Genomic DNA, 14747 nt, shown 5'->3' on the forward strand with positions numbered 1-14747 from the left:
CCACCTCCTTACATACACTTTCATTACTATCCTATCTCCTGGAGGAATCCGTTATGCTGACCTCTAATACCATACATTTGTTTTGTCTGGTTTTGAACTTTTATGAACTTTTCAATGGAAGCATATGCTATAACCTTTTTTCTGTCTGGCTTCTTTCACTAAACTTTATGTCTGTGAGATTCACCCATGTTGTTGTGTTGATTCATTCTCATTGCTATGTAGTATTCCTTTGTGTGAAATATCCCACTGAATAGTTTTAGTTTTATATCCCACTGAAAATCACTAAAAGAGATCATTTTTGTATGTATGTAAAATGAAGGCTAGATTGTGATTCATGTCGTTTTTGTTCATCTTATTCTACTTTTTAAAAAATCTGTTGAAGGTTATATGAGGAAATTTCTCTTTTATAGTTTATATATCCTTATGATTTTGAAAATAGATTGCCTAGTTAAAACCAAAGGCTTGCATGAGCAGGGATTGCCCAGTATTTCCCTTCGATAAGCTATTATTAATCATAAATAGAAATAACATGGGTGAAACTTTCGGAGGCCTTCAAATGGTGGTATCATTGAACTTTCAGCTTTTTGAAATATTATCTGAGGAATTGCATGTTTCTAGGGCATCGAGGATTATTTGTTACTTAACTGGGCCCAAAAGTCATCATTTCTACTTTTTAAAATTAGTGCTTAATTGGTTTATTAATTGGTGATTGCCATTTTCATGTGTACTTCATTCAGTTCTTTTTCTTTCTCTCTCTCCTTTTTTTTTTTTTTTTTTTTAATATTTTAGATGATGTTGCACCATATTTTAAAACAGAGCCAGGCCTACCACAGTTTCACCTGGAAGGGAATCGCCTTGTTCTCACTTGCCTTGCTGAAGGGAGCTGGCCTTTGGAATTCAAGTGGATGCACAATGACAGTGAGCTCACCACCTACAGCAGCGAATATAAGTAATTGATTGCTTGAGAATAAGATTCCATTTCAGGTTGATGTGTTTAGAATACTTGCCTAATTGGCCATAATAGGACAATGGGTGAAAATATTAGGTTGAAATTCTAGTGTGTTAAGGATTAAAGGAATAGATTTGAACATGCAATTAGAATGTGATTTTCATGTAGGTTGTATTTGCACCTAGGAAGTCTATCATTATATTTACAAAAGTAGGGCCAGCCTGTGGCTCACTCGGGAGAGTATGGTGCTGATATTTACAAAAGTAAGCCCATTAGTAAAACTACCACACAAAAAATGGTATGGTTTCAGTACATAATAGTTTTAATATGATAAATTTGATTTTTTTTGTGGCAACAGTCCTACCCACAAGTATAGTTCCTACCTAAAAGCATAAATTTTTAAACAGAGTTCTTTAGGTTGTATAATGATCCATACAAACAAACCTGAAAAGCTCTTAAGTGCCAAAAGGAGATATACTGAGGCTCTGGAGACAATGCTGCTGTTTGCTGGGTGAAGCCATATTCAGACTTAAACTGATCTCTGAAGTTTCGGGTAGTCAATAAAAAACTTTCATAGCTAAATTTTGAGTTGGGATAAGAAAGGATGGAATCAATGGAGAAAGGGCATGAATAGAGCTATTATATTCAGCAAAAACCAATATATATTGCACTCCTGCCATGTGCCAGGCACTGGGGATACAATGAACATGGTTGAACACAATGTGGATGAACACAGTGTGGGGACAGAGTACAAGGGTTGAGATTGGGGGAAGAGCTGGTGATCAGGTTAAGTCTGAATGTGGCTTCATCCAGGAAATAGCATTGTCTTCAGAGCCTCAGAAGCTCCTTTCAGTGCTTGAGAGCGTTTCAGGTTTGTTTGTATGGATCATTATACTAGATGCTGCAGTTATGAGTAGGATGGAGAGCTATACCGTCCTACTCATTAGCAATGCTATGCTTTTATTTAAGTGAAATAAGAAAGAGTGGCTGTATAGACATATTTAAAATAGAATAATGAGCTTCTCAACATGGTTAGGAATAGCCCAGCCATTCATTCTGTTTACCTCAGAGCTTGTAATGTGGTAGTCCATGAACCACATTCAGCCTACCCAGAATGTGTGTTTGTTATGTATATATGTATGTGTATGTATTTTAAAAATTAACTAAAAATATAGGAACACAGCATTTTTTTTTTTATTGATTGACAACATTTAACAATTGTAAGATTTCTTGTAAAAATCCTACTTTCCAGCCTCTCTGCACCAGTCACAAGGCCTGGCCCCCTGGTCTGCAGCCCCACACAGCAGGAGATGGCTGAATAGTGCTGCTCCCTTAGCAGAGGCATGAGCTCCTGTTCTCAGTGCTTTCCAGCCTCTCCTTCCTATAACCCCTCATTGCTTGGCTTGGTTTTCATCATCTACTCTATTATCCTTTATAGACATGTGAGCTTGTGACCTCCTCTTGTATTACTAGGCCTATTCTGTCAGAGTATCTGCTTTAGTGGGAGCAATTTATCATAACAGTTTAGAGCACATTAGAATCAAACAGTCCTAGGTAGGAATCCCAGCTCCACTACCTATTAGCTTTAGTGTTAAGACCTTGGGCAAATCTTACGCTGTTTTTTCAAGTTACTCTTTAATCTCCTACCTTCTGATAAGCACCTTCAGCTGTTATGTTAACCTTCACAAGACCTTTCTAAGTCTCAAATTGAAAAACATTGATACTTTATGAAAATGATAACTTTCCTGCGTGTGAGCCCTACTGCAAGTATCTGCAAAATGGGGATGACCACATCTTATGTATGGTGCTGTAAGCATTAAAAGGCTCTAATGAATGTAAAACAGCATATTTTCTGGCATATAAGTAATCCTTTAATAAATCCTGTGCAACATTATACATTATTATAAGAAGATATTATGGGGCTTGGTTTGTTTGGAGGGATGTAAGAAAGCAAAAACAAAAAAGTGAACTTAGAAATGAGGACCATGTATGAGTAATGGACTTTGATGGCAGATGACTTGAATTTATATACTTGCTATTCAACTTAATATCTGTGTGACTTCATACAATTTATCTAGCCATTTTGATCTTACTTTTCTCACCTGGAAGATGAGTGGAATAAAATCCACCTTACAGAGTTCTCTTAAAAATGAAATGACAATGTTTTGTGTGCCCTGAGAAGAAAGGAATGGGGTTTCAAAAGAATCCAGGTTGTTCTCCCTAATAAAAAGAAGTAATGGTATAGGTAATCTGTAATATTGGTCTTCAAACTGGGGTACATCCATGGATGGTGGGAAAGGAATTGTTTTCTAGATCTTTAGTTTCCTTATGTATGTTTTCTGAAATTGAGAACATGCCTCTGTCTAGGCACCATGCCGGTTGTCTTTTCATACTCCTGTTTAATGATTTCTCCCACTTCACAAAAGAAAGACACACCTCCCCCTTATCTTACTCCTCCTGTGGAACTGTATCTCAGCTGTGCAAGAGTAAAAAAAGAACAATATCCAATTTCTAAGTGTTACTTTAAAAAACTCAATAATATGGGTATCACAATCATTATTTGTGTACCATTGGATATATTTAAAACAGTTGTTTAACAGTTTTATTTTAGAATGTCAAAATTTACAATATGCCACTAATATATATGCAACTACTTAAATTTATGATAAAACAATTTTGTTGTCAACTTAAAAATACACGAAGAGGTGGAACTCTTTTTGCATTGCACCATCCACTAGCAAATTTACCTATTCATTTGAAACACATCATAGTTAATCCTCAAGAAGGCAAAACATTGCTGGTTTTTTGAAACAAGAGTGAGGGAATGACTCATTATATATGGGCCTTGAAAACAAGATGCTTCACTGCTGTTTCACTGGAAACATGATAAGAAATGAGTTATTCTGAAGCAAGTATAGTTTAGGGTAGATGTAATGAGTTACATTCTTTCACTGAGGGCTTCAGACACTGAAGTGGGTTATTAAGAATCCATCATATTTTGTCATCATTTTTTCATGATATAAAACCTGTCTAAAAATCTTATGCTGTTTTTTCAAGTTACTCTTTCATCTTCTTCCTTCCAATAAGCACCCTCAGCTGTTATATGTTAACCTTCACAAGACCTTTCTAAGTCTCAAATTGAAAAACGTGGATACTTTAGGAAAATGGTAACTGTTTCCTACCTGAAAGTGAGCCACTATTTTTCCCTTTTAGTGTCAGTTATGAAAATAACCCTATAAAGAGCAAGTAATATAAATTCCCTTTTCAGGTTTGACTAAATATAGCATTTTCTTTGCTCCTTGTCTTACAAAGTGCACAGTGAACTTCAGTTAGTTTCAGATATTGTATTTCATTTTGTGTGTGTGTGATGACAAGCTAAATATTTGCATTTAGGCACAGATGACTATATTGGCAAATTGATAGTAGTTTCATAATTAAGCCACATTTGCATAGGTGTCCTAGGTGGATTTATATCTATTTTTTTTCAGAAAACATTTACTCTAAATTATTTTTTAATTTGGAATGAAAAATTTTGTTGTTATATTCAAAGTATATGTGTGTGTGTGCATGCGTGCGCGCGCACGCATACACAAGAGATCTTCAAAAAATTCATGGACTCATATCCCCATGCCGGCTAGCTGCCAAAAGAAAAAAAAAGAAAATTCATGGAAAGATTTATATTAACTTTCAATTCTATTGTTCCATGAACTTTTTGAAGTACCCTCATGTATGTGTGTGTGAATATATGTGTATGTGTGTATAAACCCAAGTGAAGAATTTTTTAATGTTAGCACAATATTCATTTTTATAAGAGGAGGAATAATTGGGTACTCTGCTGAAAATCTTTGTTTTCTTGTGTGACTTGTCTCTGTAGTTCAATTTCTGTGATAGTATAACAATAGAAATTTTGTGTTTATTCTATTCAAGTAAAAATAGGAATGGTTAAGGGAAAAGTTATTTTTTCTTATGTTTTATAAAAAGGCTGCAAAATTTCACAAAATTTTATTTCATACTCAATAAAAATTATTAAATACCTGGAAATAACTTTTCTAAGGAATGAGTAGAACCTACATGAAGAAAAGTACAAAACATTACTGAGAGATATAAAAGAGGAACCTAAATATGAAATCTAAACATTGTAAAAATACCAGTTCCTTGGAAATTGTCATAGAAGTTTAAACTAATATCAATGAAATGTTTTAATAAACCTTATGTCAATAGAATATTTTAATAAAAAATGCCAATGAAATTTTGGGGGGGTTAACTTGACTGACAAAATTGTTCTAAAACTCATCTAGAATTATAAACAGAAATGAATACCAACAGATTTTCAAAACATTAGGTGAGTAATGGAGAATTTTTCTTTCTAGGAGTTAAGGCATCTTAGAATGCAACGGTAATTGAATAACATCTTAATGTCATAAAAATAAGCAGAAATATTCCAGAGGAGAGTTTGAGTCAGACCATGATAAACATATTTATAATCAAATGAACATTTAAACCAGTGCTAAAGAAATAAATTATTTGGAAACAAATAACAAAATAACAAAAAACAAAACATATCCTCATTTTACACCAAACACCAAAATAAACTGCAGGTACATTGAAGAATTAGTTTGACAAATGAGAATGTAAAGAAAGGGAATATTTGATCTCTAAATACTAGGATGAAGTATAAAATGTGTCAAAAAAATTCACCAAAACATATCCTGGGTAATCACATAAAATTTTGCAATGTCTGTATGCTTCAATAATCATTACAAATTAACAGGCAAGCAACAAACCAGGAAAACACTTGCACAACACATATATCTCTTATATTCTGGGATGCTCTAGAAACAGTGCCTGAGACAAATTACATGGGGTAGTTTATTTGGGAATGTAATCCTAGGCAGCAAGAGTTAAGGAGGAAAAACCAGTACAAGGATGCATTCAAGTTGGTGATCATTGTAAGCGGCTGGAGCACCAGCTCACTTGGAACTTCTGTACAGCTTTACGCAGTGCACCTCAAATGTCCAACCTGAAGAGTAAAAGGAAAATATTTATCAGCTTCCATACTCAGTTGGTAAGTATTAGCCCCGTGGTCATTAGCCTTCATTTCTAATTAGTTCAAGTGTTAGTACTCAACTAAACATTCTGGCTGTGGTGTCAGAGAATCCGTAGGACAGGAAGCAAGAAATGTGACCCATGTGTTGAGACAAGATACTGCCAGCTGCACTGTCATGAAGCCACTCAAGGCTGCATGGAACTGGTGACTGCAGCAGTGGTTCAAGTAAAAGGTGGAGCCAAAGGGATTTCTGAAATGGAGTATGAGAAGATCAAGTTGAGTCTATTCTTTAAATCCCTTAGTATCACTTGTACCTACCAGTAAGTCCAATTCCTCAAAGAGTTCCCTCCAAGAAGATAGGCAGCTACAGTTTCTACAAGCACTTTATGGAATAAGCTATTTTTCTCATTATTGAGCAAGTCTCAAGGCTATAATTGATATTTGTCTTTTCCTTCCTCTCCAGCCCATTCTAGATATACTTAGTTCTTAGCAAGTACTTCAACTGGTCTAATTTGCTTGCTGGTAGTGTGACCTAGCCCTTTAGCTTTGCTTTTAGTTGCCTTGCTTTTGTTGGGACACAGGTGTTGTAATTGCAACTGGTCTTGGAAGCACTAAGAGATTCCTCAGGGTGTGTATGTAGTTCCCTGCTGTAGTAGGCATGATCTTGTTCCAGGACCTTAAGTGTTTGTTCTGGACTCCCCTTTTAGGATTGCTAGAGACTCCCCACAGCATCATTATCCACAAGAGATATCTCGAACAACATCAGATATATTGGGATATGTGGCTCAAGTGGAACTTCTAGAACTGCAGTGTAATCCTATTGCTGAGATCTCTTTTTCTCTGAGCCCCACTAAAAACTGGCAGCCTGAGCCAAAATGGAGTAACAGACCAGGTTTACTCTCATCTGAAACAACTATAAAACTGGAAAAAATGTATGAAATAATTGTCTTTAAGACACTAGACTTTAGGCAATGAAAGACTGTGATCCCTGATAGATGGAAGACAAAGAAGGTGAGCCCCTATGATTACTCCCAGCTTACTGCCTTGAGAGAATTCCCAGGCTATGGCACAGAGAAGGAGAACCTTAGAGGCAACCCAGAGGACTCCCTGAATTGAAGAGAGCTGAGAGTTTGGAGAGATCAAGGCAGCTAGATTTCTCAGAATGAGAACTGGAAAGGAGAGGACTGCACAGAGAAAGAAATGTGAAGACCGCCAGAGTGGTGGTCCCCTCGAGTGGTTCCCCTCAAGTGGTTCCCCTCAAGTATTCAGCATGTTCATGTGAGGAAACTACCCAAGGCCAGGGAATAGAGATAATAGTTCCCTGTACTCACACGGAAATGGGTAGAATGCCTGTTCTCTTCACTAGGTAGACTGAAAACATTCATAGTTCATGGGGTTATTGGGTAGAGTGAGTACACAGAATTGTCTAAGGTCCACAGTGGGGAATTATTAGTTCTGGATCAAATACTTCTCTGGTTCTGTCTAGCAAGTTGTAAAAAACAAAACATAAAAGGATCAAACAATTTCCAAGTATCTTCACAGTATCAGAGAACAAAGCTTAAGAATATTTATAGGAATGGAAAAATATTCAGCACCCAACAAAGTAATATTTACAGTGTCTAGAATCCAGTCAAAGATTATGAGGCATATAAAGGGCAGGAAAACATGACCCATAATTAGGAGGAAAATCAATCTGTTGAAACCAAGCTTGAACTGACACAAATGTTAGAAGAGAAAGACAAACAGTTATAACCATATTCCATATGATCAAAATTAAGTAGAGAAATAAAGGATATTAAAAAGTCAGAAGTCAAAGTTCTAAAGATGAAAACTATAAAGTCTGAGATGAAAACCACACAGGATGGGACTATCAGATTAGACATTGCACAAGAAAATATTAATAAACTTAAAGATATAGCAATAGAACTACCTAAAATGAAAGGCAGATGGGGGCAAAAGAAAGGAAACACAAGAGAGTATTTCTTATGGGAAAACATTAGATGGTCTAATGTATGTGTGATTGGAATCTCCAAAGGAGGCAGTGAGAAGAAAAACATTTGAAGAAATAACTCTGAATTTTTTCCACATTTGATGAAAACTATAAACACACAAAGCAAACAAATTCTAAGTATTGGTGTTACTAGCCAGTGCCATAAGGCAAGAAAAAGAAATAAAAGGCATTCAGATTGTGAAGAAAGGAGTAAAACTTTATTTTCAAGTGACATGATCACCTTGGTAGAAAATGTGATATTTATGAAAAAGTTTAGCAATGTTATAGGATAGAAGATCAATATACAAAAATCAATTATTGTATATTTCTGTAAACTAGCAAAAAATTGAAAATTTCCTATATACACATGCACACACACAAATGGGTCTACTTCAAAAAGTTCATGGAAAAATAAAAATATGAAGCTTTCCATGAACTTTTTGAAGACCCCCTATTGTGTGTGTGTAATTTAAAATAGCATTTAAAAATCTCAAATACTTAGGAATAAATCTAACAAAGGATATACAAGTTCTTTACACTGAAAACTGTAAAATGTTGCTGAAAGGAATAAAAGATGACCTAAATCAGTGGACAGATATAATGTGTTCATATGTCTGAAGACTCAATATTATTAACATATCTATCCTCTCCAAATTGATCCATGGCCATATTCTTTAGGCTTAAGACCCTGACAAATCATCTAATTAAAATTTATCATTGAGCCATGGGAAAAATTCCACTGCAAGCTTTTTATCGTTTTTTAAGAATCTACTGAGCTTTTTACTAACTGAGAGGTAGTATCGACTTGAGAACTCTTTTCTTAGGTGAAACATAACCGGTTGTTTTCTTCATCAAACAACTAAATTGAGGATGACTCCCATCTATGGCCTCCCGCAAAAGGCTTAATCCCCCTAGTTCCTTCTTGATGTTTAGCTTTTGTTTTACTAATTTTGGTTTATATTAATTCTATTCTTACTGGTTAAATTTCCTTTGGTCCTGTTTTCTGTGAAGTGCCCAGTTTACAACAGCAACAAGAATAATAGGTTATATTTTGACTCAAATGAACTAGGTCTTGCCCATTTCACCTAAAATAAGTAGAATCCCACATAGCTCCAAGATGTTTAACTTTGTTTCCTAGTGATCAAGATGTGAATGGCTGGAAAACTGACTATGAAACTTTCGATCTAATTTTGGCTTTTCTTCTATATCACACAGTTATATTTAGGAGCCCTGGAATTAAAATGAATTCCTTGTTTCTAAGGTATCAAGTCCTTTTGTCTTTTTATCTACAAGAAGTGGGGTAGGGGGGGACTATGGAAGTTAAAAGTGGGTGGACTGTTATCTCATTTCAGGGTAAAGTAGCCAACATTGACTTCCATGACTTATATAGTACGAGACTGTGATGTCTTACTTGACTTAGATCTATAATATTTATGTGATGTGACCTCATTTTTATATCACTCCCATGACATTGTGTGTTATTTGTATTTATATCTGGCATTAGTTTGACTGTCTTTTCAACTCTGTGGTCATACCAGATATGATTGTTTCTGGAGAATCTCTGAAGCAGAATTAGCATTAGGCTTTTTAAAGTTCTAACTGGAGATGATTTGGATTTAGATAATTAATCTGTCTTGGTTCTTTTGTCTAGGGATCATTGTGGAATCCAAGTGAAGAACTTTAGCCAGAATGACCAAACTAATCTGTAACTTAATTTATTGTTGATATATGTTTTTAAATGAGACAAGTGGAAGCTTTTTCATTTATGTTTCTAATAAATTTATGCTTACAGTCTAATACCTAATAGTTTAGTTGATATGGACAACTTTGTCTATGTAGAAACTAATACCGTTTGCTTTCATACTTTAATCCTTGATATAATGGTCCCCATTTTTTTAGTGTCCATAGAGAACCCGGCATTATAAAGGATTAAGCTGATACACATGTAATAGAAGATTTTTAACCCTAGAAAGAAACATCAGTGTGCTCTTAAAGGTTTTCTGGAATTCCATTCTTATTGACTTTAGAGGGCATTTAATCCTAACAATAGACTTGATAGACTGGTTCTAGTCCTGTGCCCATGCTTCACTACATGCGGATTTCACTTTTTCTGCCCCTGATTTGATAATGAAAGAGGAATGAATGAAGAATGAATGATTTCTAAAACATTGTTTATGTTAGGGAAAATCACATAAGCCAAAATCCCAGAAGAAGAGTCTTAGGAACATGTCGACATTAACTTTTAATTGGCTTTTGTAACTATTAAGATCAAGTTTAAATGTAATTATTCATGGTATGGTGTCAGTAAGAAAGTTGTAGAAACTTAGCATCCAGTTGATCCTTGGAGGGCTTATATTCCCTGGATTTATATTTTGGAAACAACTGCTACAAATTATGTAGACCTTAACCCATCCCTACAGGGACTTGTTTATTGTCCTTCTCAATTTAAAATAAGTTTTGAAATAAAATACAGATTAAATAACTTCTGCAAATATAGTATTCCCATTGGATAGCTTCTATCTTTACTATACTATTTATTTTAACTTCATACTAATTACTTTAACTCCTTTGAAAGAAATTAAAACGCTTAGCTTGCCCACCAGCGTCTAGTGAGCTATCTACACCTTCAAAATTGTGTGTTTATCTCTTAACAAATTTCAGTCTGGATTTCTCATTTTATTATTTTACTTGAAGAAAAGTCAGCTATAGACTTATTCCACTTTTGGTTATTATTATTTTTAGGAATTCATATAGGAAGTTTATGAAAATAAAATTCAAAACATAATTATTATCTCATTTCAAAAAAAAAACCATGAAATGAGGTGGTTGCAAGAAAGATATAAATGCCTTACAGTTTTTTTCCTTAATCTTTTTTTCACCTTAAGGATGAGAATGGGCTTTGGGCCAGGATATGAAATAGATATGTAAATTTTCGTATGAATTGAATTATGTTTCTTGACCATGGAGGGAAAACTACAGATTTTCTCCTCTACACTCAAGATAGGGTTTCATTCCTGTGACGTGTATAGTTATAGTATCTAACTGTTGTTGGAAGGAACTGTCAAAAGTATTCTAAAACCAATTAGTATTTTGTCAGATATTTTCTAAAATTTTAGTAGTTTATGTTCAGGAAAACTTTTGATAGTACGTTAATTTGTCCCAGTTTTGGGGGGACTCTTATATCACCTAATGATTCTAAGTGGTTTTGCAGGCTATGCTGGTTTTTTTAAAAGGAAAAAAGAAATGGTTCAGTGAGGCATTGTTTAGGTTCTTCTGTGACCATGGTGAGCATGTAGTAACTTTAGAATATTCTTCAGCCAAAATTATTTTGGCTAGGTTCTATGGTGTAGAATTTTGGAGGGTTCTTAGCCACAGAAACAAACTCCCTTTTGTGTGATTTGTTGCATGAATATTGGTTTGCTCTTAGAATTACTAGGCAGACTGGAGATGGAACAGAGTCAAGCGACACCCCCAGAGCCACGACCAGTCCACGACCCTGTCTCATGAGGGTCCCCCTGCTGGTACCACTGAACACTGGATACCAGTACTTGAGCCAGTGTCCCAATTGGAACTGGACACTCACACTGCTCCCCTGGTCCAGGATTCTCTTGTGTCCCCACCACTGCTGTCAGATGAGTTCTCCTTTAGCCCTGTTCCTGTGCATCACCAGCTTCAGATTTAAAAATCTAGAGTATGTGTATTAAACTGGCCTTCCTGTGCCTCATATCTGTGCCCTATAGAGGCAGGAGTCTGGAAATGTCCATATGTGGGTTTTTTTGTCTTTAATTTGAGATAAACTCTGTCTCCACCTACACTCACAGAGTGGAAAATTCTCTAAATATGCAGAAGTGGTTCAGCTTCTAGGCAGAAAAAAATAGATGTCCACTCCAGGGCTAGTCAAGCAATTGTTCATGAGCTGAAATGGAGCCAATACTGCTTCCTAGAGAAATTCTACCTGGAAGAAATGGGCATTTAAACCTTTGGTTTTATTGGAATTTTGTGTTTGATTTTCTTTAATTTGCCATTCCTAATAATGAAGTAGCCCTGGAAAACATTCTGTTAGTATGGTAGAATTCTGCCTTGATACAGTGGATGCAAACATTCCCTGCTGTGTTCATTTGAAATAGGCGCAGGCATTTTCTATATTTTAGTGACATATGGTGCTAAGATTTTGTCATACTTTCTTATAAAGAGCCAGGAAACTTTTCCTGCTTAAAACAGTGTTTATAAACAATAGACTTACAATGAATATTCCCATCTGTTAGGTGAACATAATTTTTGTAGGAATTCCCATAATAGGTGGAGGACTTCGCAATGTTTTTGTGTATTTTTTCCCTGGTGAGACATTAGACTAAAGAGATGGTACAAAACAGCATATGCCTAATATTCAATTTTGTATCTGTTTCTCTGTGTTGTTTGGAAGCAGTGCTGTTTTTGTGCATTATTGCATCTGATTACTATAGAAATCCATAAGAACTTAAGATCTAATTAGGATACTGCAAAAAGAAAAAAGTAAAATGAGTAACAATTTTATAAATATGGTTATGTTGCAATGATAAAACTCTCCTTGTAGTTTTTCAAATATGTACTCCAATGACCTGGGCTATTTTTTTCCAAAAACTTTTGTTGACTTTGTTTTAACCTAATCTCAAAACTCTTCTTTATTACAATCACATTATATAATAATCAAAACTGCTCATCCTTCTAGTCCTGATTTGTAATTTAAATAAATGGCATTGATTGTTTGTGTTCATTTTGATGTTATTCTGATTGTCTTCACTAATTAATTTTGTTTGAAATGAACCATTCCTCATAATAGAATAAAAATTTTAATATTAAAACTCAGCAATACTTTTTCTTTTCATAAAAGATTTTATTAATCCTGCCATAGGATGTCAGGAAGGTTATCAGAGAGAAAGAATACTTTGATTAATATTTGCTTAATGCTGAATTACTTGTATTGTCCGAATGTTTTATTCACTTAAAAATTATGCCTATCGGTTCCTTTTTCAGGTTGACTAATTGCACATACTGAATAAAAAGATGAACAATTAGTTGAATATAAGTGATTCAAGGTATGCTTAGGAACTGAGCAAATAAAGCATATCATATACTTTGTCTTTTACCTGATTTTTTTTTAAGTTTCCGTGATTATACTTTGTATAGGGAAATATTTTTAAATTGTAAAAAACTATTACCAGAACATTTTTTTTAAAGGATAACATTACTGTGTTTTGCTTTTTTCAGAAAATAGGCTATGATTTGAGTGGATTTTAACTTTTTTTTTTCCTTGTATTTTGCACCTCATTATGTGAAAAATATCCCAGCCTTAAGTCTTACTCTTATTTTTTACCTGCAAATATGATCCATTTATTCAATTGCAATGTAGATTTTATTTTTTAAATGAGGTATGACTGACATACACAAAGCTGCACATATCTAATGTATAAACTTGATGAGTTTGGAGATAAGTATACACATGTGAGACCATAACCACAATATATGGCACAAACCTCTTTATAACCTCCAAAAGTTTTTTCCCACCCTCTGTTATTATTATTATTTTTGTGATAAGAACACATAAAATCTAACCCTTTTAGTAAATTTTTAAATATACAATACAGTATCGTTAACTGTAGACACTTTGCTGTACAGTAGATCTCTAGGACTTATTCATCTTGTATAACCGCAACTTTGTGTCCTTTGATACCTCTCTATTTCCTTTCCCCCCACAAGTCCCTGAAGAATTTGACTATTTTAGGCTCACCAGCGCTGTCGTGTAGTATTCTGTGTCTGGCTTATTTTACTTACTGTAAGGCTCCAGGTTCGTCCATGTTGTTGCAAATGGCAGAATTTCCTTCTTTTTTTAAGACTGAATAATATTCTATTGTGTGTATGTATCACGTTTTCTTTATCCATTCATCTGTCAACAGATACTTTGGTTGTTTCTTTATCTTGGCCATTGTGAATAATACTGCAGTGAACATGAGAGAGCACATATCTCTTCGAGATTCTGATTTTAATTTCTTTGAATATATACCCAGAAGTGGGATTGCTGGGTCATATGGTAGTCCTATTTTTAATTTTTTGAGGAACCTCTGAACTGTTTTTCATAGTGGCTGCGCCAATTTACATACTCAACAACAGTGTACAAGGGTTCCCTTTTTCCCTTTCCTTGCCAACATTTGTTATTGTTTATTTTTTTGATAATAGCATCCTAGCAGCTGTGATGTGATAGCTCATTATGGTTTTGGTTTGCATTTCCCTAATAATTAGTGATGTTTAGCACCTTTTCACATTGTTGGGCATCTTTACATATTGTTGACCACACACTGGTGACTGGAGAAAGAGCGTGTCCAGATGCCATTGCTTTCTTTACCTTAATGACTTCTATATCTCTTCCTGAAAATGTTTGAACTTTCACATAGAGTAATGTGACACATTATGTTAAGACTGTGCCAGTTTTAGAAATAATTTCTAGAAACTCTGAGGTTCTCAGAATTATGAATAATTTTTATTGAAATGTGTAGTTTAAATGCAATGAATTTTAACTAACGTTTCTCATCTGTTCACCTAGTCATGAGTAATATCTACTATGAACGTGCTTCAAAAAGTTCATGGAAAAATTGAATTAAAAGATAATACAGATATTTCCATGAACTGTTTGAAGACCCCCTGTATGTTCATAGCACTGTGCTATGGGATACAATGATGAATAAAACAGATTTAGATCCTAGCTTCATGTAATACTTACAACTTAG

At 34.7% G+C, this 14747-nt stretch overlaps 1 protein-coding gene across 1 annotated transcript in view; it reads left to right on the plus strand.

Moving 5' to 3' along the window:
• SDK1 (sidekick cell adhesion molecule 1) overlaps positions 1-14747 on the plus strand; it is a 983203-nt gene that overhangs the window by 333276 nt on the left and 635180 nt on the right. The window contains exon 2 of the mRNA XM_063090679.1: positions 790-949. Coding sequence (XP_062946749.1) covers positions 790-949 — 160 coding nt within the window. The remainder of the gene's footprint in view (positions 1-789; positions 950-14747) is intronic.

The sequence above is a fragment of the Cynocephalus volans genome, chromosome 3, assembly GCF_027409185.1.
Source record: "Cynocephalus volans isolate mCynVol1 chromosome 3, mCynVol1.pri, whole genome shotgun sequence".
NCBI lineage: Eukaryota > Metazoa > Chordata > Mammalia > Dermoptera > Cynocephalidae > Cynocephalus > Cynocephalus volans.